This window comes from Pituophis catenifer, unplaced genomic scaffold (assembly GCF_029215685.1).
Source record: "Pituophis catenifer annectens isolate HBS135680 unplaced genomic scaffold, rPitCat1.0.hap2 SCAF_10, whole genome shotgun sequence".
In the NCBI taxonomy this organism is placed as follows: Eukaryota; Metazoa; Chordata; class Lepidosauria; order Squamata; family Colubridae; genus Pituophis; species Pituophis catenifer.
In genome coordinates, this window is record NW_027256890.1 from 28199238 (window position 1) to 28209237 (window position 10000).

Below are 10000 nucleotides of genomic sequence, written 5' to 3' on the forward strand. Positions count from 1 at the left end.
AATAGATGCGGCAGCAAGCAATTAAAAAAACCCCGCATGCACGCCAGGAAAGGCGTGTCAGATCCAGGATGGGTGCGCCTGTTTGTACTTGTCGGCACGCTGCACCTGTGTCAGACTACGATGCTATCTCAAAATTAAATGAATTTCCAAACTGCCAATCTTTAAGGAAATCTTTCTTTAATTGAGCTCAGCCACCGGATCATGACTCCGCGCGGACAAGACTGACCTTTTGCCTCCCAATCCCTCCCTTTCCGATCCCCAAATCTCTGCTTTTCATTGGCTATCTTCCAGGTCATTCTTCAGACTTCTTTTTCTCGTCATTTCCCAGGAATGTGCCCCCTCCCCTCATTTCCACGACAACCAAGCTTCAAAGGGATTTAGCAGGCAAAAGTTTCAGAGTTTATCTCTCGCTCTTCTCTGCTCTCTCTATGCCAGCGTTGAAACGCTGACAACCTGTTGGATTCTGCATGTATTTCCTTTCCCCCAAGAACTTGAGAGATAGGAATGTTTTTCCCCCCCTCACTGGATTCTCAACAATCTCACCCTGCAAGAGATTTGGCGGGCGAACAGATTTTAACGGATAAGTCAAAAAGCACGGGTGCTCAATTTAAAACAGTTCAAGAATAGATCCTAACCAAGCCCTCTTGTTCTCCCACTAGCTTCATTTTGGATAACTCCACCCTGTTCCTCTCCAACAAGTGTGAAGCAGAGACTGGTGACCTGAATAAAGGTACCCCTCCCTTCTTATCCCACCCCCCCACCCCGCTCCGTGCCTGTGATGGCGATCTTCTTGGGGGAAATGGCATGGCTTTTGCGAAAAAGGTTGGTAGCCATTATTTTTATTTATTTTATTTATTTTATTAATTTAATTTGTATACCGCCCTTCTCCCAGAAGGGACTCAGGGCGGTGAACAGCCAAAATTAAAAAACATACAAATGCAAAAGTTAAGATAATTAAAAAGAATTAAATCACTGGCTACCCAATTTAAAACCCCAAATCCATAAAACTTAAAATCCCAATTAAAAACCATTTAGGCTAGGCCGGCTTGATGAAATAAAAACGTCTTCAGGGCTTTACGGAAGGTCCGGAGGTCCGGGATCAATCGTATTCCAGGAGGCAGCTTAGCCTTAAAACAGGAGAGATAATCGTATATAAATAAAAATGTAAATGTTCGTTTGTTCAAAATCTTAAATCTCCGAAAGTTCTTCACCGATTGCTTTGAAATTTTGACACAACGTTGCATTCGAATACGCACGTGTTTTTATATACCTATATTACATAGATATCACACCTATGACAGGTAAAAACGTGCCTTTTTTTGCAAAAAACAGCGCCATCTGTTGGACGTAAAAGCAACACACGCTATACTTCCAAGAAAGCAATTGATTGAGTGACGTTAAAGTCCAAAAAGAAACGCAGAGAAAGGCAACTCAGGTCTGAAATCCAATCGATGGAGTGAAAAGACTGGTGGGACGGAGGCAAAGTAGGCGCGACCTGAGCTACAGAGGGAAATTATTGGCACTCGGTCAAAAAATATTGTATACCCACAAGACTGAGCCACGGCAACGCGTGACCGGGTACAGCTAGTACATTATATAATTATAACAGGTTATAAAACCTTAATAAGGCCACACCTAGAATCCTGCATCCAGTTGTGTTCACCACACTATAAAAAAGATGTTGAGACTCTAGAAAGAGTGCAGAGAAGAGCAACCAGGATGATGAGGGGACTGGAGGCTAAAACACACAATGAACGGTTGCAGGAACTGAGTTATGTCTAGTCTAGTGAAGAGAAGGACCAGGGGAGACAGGAGAGCATCTTCCAGTATTTGAGGGGATGCCACAGGGAGGAGGAAGGGGGTCAAGCTATTCTCCAAGGCACCTGAAAGCCAGAGAAAGAAGAATGGATGGAAACTGACCAAGGAGAGATTCAACCTGGAAATAAGGAGATATTTTCTGACAGTGAGAACAATCAACCCATGGAATGGAAGTTGTGGGAGCTTCATCCCTGGAGTCTTTCAAGAAGAGGTAGTACTGCCATCTGTCAGAAATGGTGTAGGGTCTCCTGCTTGGGCGGGGGGTTGGACTAGATGACCTACAAGGTCCCTTCCAACTCTGTCAATCTGTTAGAGAGGGCTCAGCTCAGACACCTCTGTATTTTTCATATCATTTTTACTCTTGTTACTTTTTTATTACAGTCTCCAAAGTCATAAAGTTATGATTTTTCCCAGTTTCCAGCAAAAAACATGCCCTTTGCAGACAAGGGTTTTGCTTAAGTTCTACAGCAGAGGGTTAACTTTTAAGATAGGTGGACCTCAACTCGCTGGAGAATTCTGGGAATTGAAGTCCACCAATCTTAAAAGCTGCCAAGGTGAGACACCCCTGATCTACAAAGTTGGCTTCAAGACAGAGTCACAAAATTGGACGCAATCATGACTTAACGACCATAATTCTGGGCTGGCTTAACCGTCATAAACCGAGGACTTGCCTGCAAACTGGAAGTTCAGGGACTTGCACAACGTCTTCCTCCGTCGTGTTTCTGACTTACCAAGTTCCAGTTTCGTCTTTTCTCTCGTCCTAGATTATGTTTGCGTGGTGGAAGTGGATCTCTTGGAATTGGTCATCACGACGTGGAAAGGAGCTACCACTGGCAAACTGGTACGTTCCCAGAGGCTGTATCTCCAGTCGGTGGAACCCATGGGCTCCAGCGATGCCTTGCTCGACTCCATCTCCCTGATATTTTTCTCTCTTCAGCTCATTATTTTTTAAAAAAAAAATATTAATGGGAAACTTGGCAGATTGCCAGGCAAAACCTTGACTTTAAGCTTATTATAAATCAAGCTTTTATTGACTTATTCTCCAATGTACCTGAGGATAGAACGGGAAATAATGGGTGGAAGCTTGTTAAAGGGCGATCCAATCGCTAAAGGAGAAATTTCCCGACAAAGGAACAGCTTGTCTCCTGAAGTTGTGAGTCCTCCATCACTGGAGGGTTTCAAAAATAGGTTAGAGAACCGTTTGACCAGGGTGGTATAAGTCTCCTGCCTTGAGCTGCGGGGTTGGACTAGAAGACCTCCAAGGTTCCTTCCAGCCCTATATGTTCTATATTTTAATGTTTATTTTGAAGTGGGTTTCACAGTCAAGTCAGCATGCTTTAAGATGGGTGGACTTCAACTCCCAGAATTCCCCAGCCAGCATGCTTTAAGAGGGGTGGACTTCAACTCCCAGAATCCCCCAGCCAGCATGCTTTAAGAGGGGTGGACTTCAGCTCCCAGAATTCCCCAGCCAGCATGCTTTAAGATGGGTGGACTTCAACTCCCAGAATCCCCCAGCCAGCATGCTTTAAGAGGGGTGGACTTCAGCTCCCAGAATTCCCCAGCCAGCATGCTTTAAGGTGTCTGGAATTCTGGGAATTGAAGTCCACCCATCTTCCAAGTCTCGAAGGTCGAGCAACACCCACTTAGTTGTATGGTGGAAATCTGGGGGTCCCTGCTGTCCATGTGACTTGTGTGTCTCTCTCTCCTCCCCCTGTGGGGCAGACCCGGCCCCTCTTTGAGCTCCGCTGCTCCAACAACGTGGTGCACATTCACACCTGTGCCGACTCTTGCGCGGCCCTCGCCAACCTCATCCAGTACGTGGTCAACAAAGGGGACCAGCACCCGCCCCCTCGGCACGACAGCCCCACTGAGATTGCCGGGCAGAAGGTGCAGGTGAGTCCAAAGGGGCGGGTGGGGGGGTGGCAGGACTCTCTGACCAGGTTAAACCAGGGGTGAAATCTAAAAATTTTCCCTACCGGTTCTGTGGGCATGGCTTAATTGATGGGCGTGGCTTGGTGGTCAGGTGACTGGGTGGGCGTGGCCAATAATAAATAAAATTATTTTATTTTATTTGTTCAACTTGTATGCCGCCTTTCTCCGAAGACTTTAAGGCGGCTTACAATGCATTTAAAAACCATATATAAAAACATTTAAAAATTAAAAACATTAAAAACTCATTCACTCCATCCATGGCCGGATCTCGTCAGATCGCAAAGCGAGATCAACGGCCCCAGGCCTGCTGGAAAAGCCAGGTCTTCACCGCTTTTCGGAAGGCCAATAGGATGGGAGTGGTCCGGATCTCAGGAGGTAACTGGTTCCAGAGAGCCGGGGCAGCCACAGAAAAGGCCCTCCCCCATGGCCCCCCCAGCTGGCATTGTTTAGCTGACGGGACCCGGAGGAGACCAACTCTCTGGGATCTTACTGGTCGCTGGGAGCTATGTGGTAGAAGGCGGTCTTGAAGATACCCTGGCCCTGAGCCAGGTTTACACACACACACAACACAACCAGTGGCGAAATCCAATTTTTTTTTACTACGGGTTCTGTGGGCGTGGCTTGGTGGGCGTGGCAGGGAAAGGATACTGCAAAATCCCCATTCCCACCCTACTCCAGGGGGAAGGATACTGCAAAATCCCCATTCCCTCCCCACTTTGGGGTCAGCCAGAGGTGGTATTTGCCGGTTCTCCAAACTACTCAAAATTTCCGCTACCGGTTCTCCAGAACCTGTCAGAACCTGCTGGATTTCACCCCTGAACACAACACAACACAACTGACACACACACAATGTAAAAGCAGCTGCACTTGACCCAAAACACCGTTCCTGCAACAAGCAAAAACCTCACACAGCCACAAAAAGCTCAAAAACCAAGTTTCACACTGTTTCCACGCAAAATGCCACATACAGCTTTGTGAGATTTTGTGGGTTTGTGTAGTCAGAGTGAAACACTACAGAAACACACCAAATCTCAGAAAGCTACACAAATATTTTATTATTTTATTTTATTTATATTTTTAGATAAAAGCAGCTAAATTTAAAACTTCCTTAACTTTAAATTGCTATGTCTAAAAGAAAAATAAAACTCCTAAAAAACCCCCCAATTAACTATTTTTTTAAAGCTCCCCCCCAACCTCCCCCCAAAACCCAGTTACTTACCCAATTGAAGACACAAGGCAGGCAGATTCAGTTGCTAGCTGATGCAATCGATTGCAGGGTTGCAGCAGGCGAAGCAAGGCCAGAAAAGCAAGCGAGCCAGAAAGAAGCGGGCAAGCGGGCAAGTGGGCGGGCATGGGCAGGGGGCGGGGTGGGGGCACAGGGATTTTTGCTACCGGTTCTCTGAACTATCCGCCACCATCGCTACTGGATCGGCCAATCTGGTGTGAACCGGGAGCATTTCATCCCTGGGTTAAACCAAGGATGTGGATGTGCCCTTTCCTCCTTCAGTGGTAGAGAGGTTTCTCAATTTACGACTACGATTGGGGCCAGAATTTCTGCTAAGCAAGATGGTTAAGTAAGTGACGCTCAATTTTACGATCTTTTTTTGCCACAGTTGTTAAGCATCTCCTTCTCCTTCTTCTCCTTCTCCTTCTTCTCCTTCTCCTTCTTCTCCTTCTTCTTCTTCTTCTCCCCCTCCTCTCCCTCCTCCCTCCTTCTTTCTCCTTCTTTCTCCTTCTTCCTCCTCCTCCTTCTCCTCCTCCTCCTCCTTCTTCTTCTCCTTCTCCTCCTCCCTTCTCCTCCTTTCTCCTTCTTTCTCCTTCTCTTTCTCTTTCTCCTTCTTCTCTTTCTCCTTCTCCTTCTCCTTCTCCCTCTTCCTCTTCCTCCTTCTTTCTCCTTCTTTCCCCTTCTTCTCCTTCTCCTTCCCCTCCTCCTCCTCTTTTCTCCTTCTCCTTCTCCTTCTTCTCCTTTTTCTTCCCTCTATTGTCTGAATCATTGATCAAACAAATCCCACGTTGAAAAGTATTCTGTATCTTCTTTATCCTTTATCTGTAATGTCAACCTATCTATTTCTGCACATTCTTGTATTTTTTTAATTACGGTCTCTTCTGTAGGTATTTCCTAAGTATAAGAATAATGATAGACAAAGAATATTTATTATTATATCATAGTAAGATGTTATAAAAATGTAAGACGCAAAAAACATTTTGAATGATAATTGTATACTGTATACATATTAGTATGTATAAAAGTAAAAAACCGTAGATATACCCCAGTACAGAGCTGTTGCAAAGTGGAAATTGTAAGGTAAAACGAAGAAAATTGAATAATAAAAATAATTTTTTTAAAAAAAGTCATGCAATATTAAGTAATATTCCCTTTATCATACTTTTCTGGTACTATGCTTAACAAAAATATTTCTGGCTCTATATAATCTACATGCTGCTTTAACATTTTTTATAACGATGTGTGCATTTTCGTCCAAAACTTTTTTTGCCTTTTGCACATGTCCACCACATGTGATAGTATGTGCCCGGTGTCTGATTGCATTTCCAACATTTGGCGGACATATTTTGGGACATCTTTGCTAACCTTGCCGCTGGCAGATGCCACCTATAAAACATTTTGTACAGGTTTTCCTTATAAGTAGTCGCCAATGTCGATTTATAATTTCTATATTTTTGTCCTCTGCTAGTTATCCGAGAGCCCGGCTTCTCTGCCCACCTGTCCCCCAGCTGAGACAGCGGCCATCAACCAGCGAGACCTCACGGACGCCCTCATGGATACCGAGCGTGGATACCAGGAAATGACCGGTGAGATTGGAGTGGAGCAGGGAGGGGCACGTTCCTAGCTTGACTTTGGATGACACTTCGCAACACCGGTGGCATTTCCACCTGTGATGGATTGAACAATTAAGAATACTACACTTGATGTTAGTCAAAAGACCTCGGTCTATATACCAAATGAATGATCTATTGGGATCCCCGTATCAAAACAACTTAACCTTATGTGCGGCCAGAATCTGAAAATAACATTTGACACATCACAGTTCTTAAGCAAAATGGTTCGGTTGAGATCGGCATATGCGGGACTGATTGGGGTAGGTTGCAGGGGTGATACCAAAATTGCCAGGGTTCCAAGTAACCAGGGGTGAAATGTTCCCAGTTCGGACCGGATGGCCCAATCTGGTAGCGATGGCGGTGGGTGGTTTGGAGAACCGGTAGCAAAAATCCCTGCCCCCCCCATGCCCAGCTGAGCTGCACGATCATCAGAGGCTTTTTTTTTTTTTTTTACTTTTAAAAGCATTTTTTCTATATCCTCTTCGGCCGAAAAAATGCTTTTAAAAGTAAAAAAAAAAAAGCCTCCGATAATTGAGCGGCTCAGCTGGGATCGTCAGAAGCTTTTAAAAGCATTTTTTTCTGCAACCTCTTAAGGTTGCAGAAAAAATGCTTTTAAAAGTAAAAAAAAAAAAACCTTGGCCACGCCCACCCAGTCACATTACACCCCCCCCCTCCACCAAGCCATGCCCACAGAACCGGTAGTAACAAATTTTACATTTCACCACTGCAAGAAACCCCCACCAACGAAAGAAGAATCCGAGGCCTGAAGTTCCTCAAAGTTCCATTTTATTAGAGATGTCATATTGGCACATATGGGAAAACCCGAATCTGAAAGCTTCCAGGTTTTCCCCACCCAACAGAAAGTCCAAGTCCCTTCCCCCTGCACCCACATGTCCGTCACGTGGTCCAATCAAAGCACCGTCCCAACTAGAGAGGCCTCCTAGTCACGCCACTCCAGGTGCAGGGCGAGATGTCCTTGACTCTCTGAGAAAAGAATGTTATTATGACTACATATATATATATATATCACCCTTACTCCGTACAATCCCCCCCTCCCAGTTTCCCACAGTAGAGCCTGAGTGGCGTAGGAGGCTAATGCCTCCTACTAAGGCAGCATTTAACATCCAGCTGCCTGCAATTACTGCGAGTTCAATTCTCACCAGGCTCAAGGTCGACTCAGCCTTCCATCCTTTCTAAGGTGGATAAAATGAGGACCCAGTTTGTGGGGGCAATAAGCTGACTTTGTATAAAATATACAAAAGTATGAAGGCTATTGCTTAACGCATTGTAAGCCGCCCTGAGTCTCTGGAGAAGGGCGGCATATAAAAATAAATTAAAAAAAAAAAAAAAAGTAGGAAATGTGGCAGGCCTGAAGGCCCAGCGAAAAAGATGGCTTCCAGGCCTGACAGAAATAACAATTTTATCGTATTTTATTTATATCTTAAATGATTGTATTTTATTCCAATTTTAGGTGGCATTTTATTCAGTGGTGGGATCCTTCCGGTTTAACAACCGGCTCGGGGATTGCACGCTTCACACGCGCCCGTGCCAGACACATGCTGTGCACGCGTGTGCAGTTCAACAACAACAAAAAATCACCTTCCGTGTTAGTGCTAGGGAATTAAAACAGCTGAGGTGTGGCAATCCGCTCTGCCCCGCTAATCAGCTGCGAAGTTATAGGTAAGTAAAGCTCAGGAGGCCCAGCTTATCATCGGAGGTACCGGTTCGCCTGAACTGGTCCGAACCAGTAGAATCCCACCCCTGATTTTATTCCAATTTCATTTTAAATCGTATTTTATTCCAATTCCATTTTAAATTGTATTTTATCAAATGTTAGTAGTAATTAGTTTCTGGAACTCTGCACTTTGAGATGGCCCATAGGCTAATCCAGGGGTCAGCAACCTGCGGCTCTGGAGCCGCATGTGGCTCTTTCCCCCCTCTGCTGCGGCTCCCTGTCACTCAAAATATGCATCCCAACTGCCAATGGACGACACCCGCCGACACGTGGTTTATTGAGCTTTTCAACCCCCGGTAGGCCAACCATTGATAAATCCAAGAAAAGAAAAGTTTCAGAAGAAAACAAAACATTTAATTCAACTACATATGCTAGTTTTGTGGCCGCTCGAGAAATCGGCAGGCACGGGAAGGGTTTTGTGGCTCCCGGTGTTTTCTTTTCTGTGGGAAATGGGTCCAAATGGCTCTTTGAGTGTTTAAGGTTGCAGACCTCTGGGCTAATCAATCAATCAATCAATAAAAAAATAAAATAAAATTAAGAATAGAATGAATGAGCCAGAAGGGACCTTGGAGGTCTTCTAAATCCGGCAACCCTTTGGAGTTTGCAAGGTTGTCAAAAGGAAGTTTTGAATGTCCCGGCCTAGCTCCCCGTTCTGGGGATTTTGGGGGGTGTGCCTCCTATCCAAGGGAGTGCAACTTGTGCGAACGCGGCCATTCAATCCTCTTTCAAATGCTCTTTCCCCAGGGGACTCTGGGATGAGGCGGCAGCCTTCGCCCGTCTCGGTGTATCTCTTCCCCGGTGAGAACGGGGCGGCAGGCCAAGGGAAGGCCCCCCCACCCCCAGGGACCCCAGTGGCCGAGGGTCTCGATTTCAGCCCTTCCGAGGACAGCGAAGGGGAGAGCGAAGCCACGGATGGGTTCTGCATTTTGGACGCTCCGGGAACGGGCATTCCGGTAAGGATTTGGCTGCTTTTGGGTGTCTCCTTCAAGGGTCACAGCGGGGAAATCTTCTGAGAAAAGTTATGAGAGGGTCAGCACAGTGAAGAATAGAATAGAATAGAATAGAATAGAATAGAATAGAATAGAATAGAATAGAATAGAATAGAATAGAATAGACAATAGACAATAGACAATAGACAATAGACAATAGACAATAGACAATAGACAATATATAATACAGTACAATACAATTACAGAATAAAATAGAGTGGAGTGGAGTAGAATAGAATTCAGACTAGACTAGACTAGACTAACTAGAATAGAATAGAATAGAATAGAATAGAATAGAATAGAATAGAATAGAATAGAGTATAGAGTAGAATAGAATAGAATGCAATAGAAAATGGAATAGAATAGAATATACAATCTACAATACAATACAATTACAGAATGGAGTGGAGTGGAGTGGAGAGGAGGAGTGGAGTGGAGTAGGGTAGAATTCAGAATAGAAGAGAACAGAGTAGAATAGAATAGAATATAGAATAGAATACATAGAATAGAATAGAATAAATAAAATAGAATAAATAGAACAAAATAGAATAGGAAAATATACAGAACAGAACAGAACAGAACAGAACAGAACAGAAAATGGAATGGAATGGAATAGAGTAGAGTAGAGTAGAGTAGATTAGAGTAGAACAGAACAGAACAGAACAGAACAGAACAGAACAGAACAGAA

The 10000-nt window shown here is 44.6% G+C and overlaps 1 protein-coding gene across 1 annotated transcript in view; it reads left to right on the forward strand.

The window, feature by feature from the left end:
• ATG2A (autophagy related 2A) overlaps positions 1-10000 on the forward strand; it is a 68017-nt gene that overhangs the window by 36545 nt on the left and 21472 nt on the right. The window contains exons 15-19 of the mRNA XM_070951517.1: positions 660-730; positions 2583-2659; positions 3541-3711; positions 6444-6561; positions 9068-9276. Coding sequence (XP_070807618.1) covers positions 660-730; positions 2583-2659; positions 3541-3711; positions 6444-6561; positions 9068-9276 — 646 coding nt within the window. The remainder of the gene's footprint in view (positions 1-659; positions 731-2582; positions 2660-3540; positions 3712-6443; positions 6562-9067; positions 9277-10000) is intronic.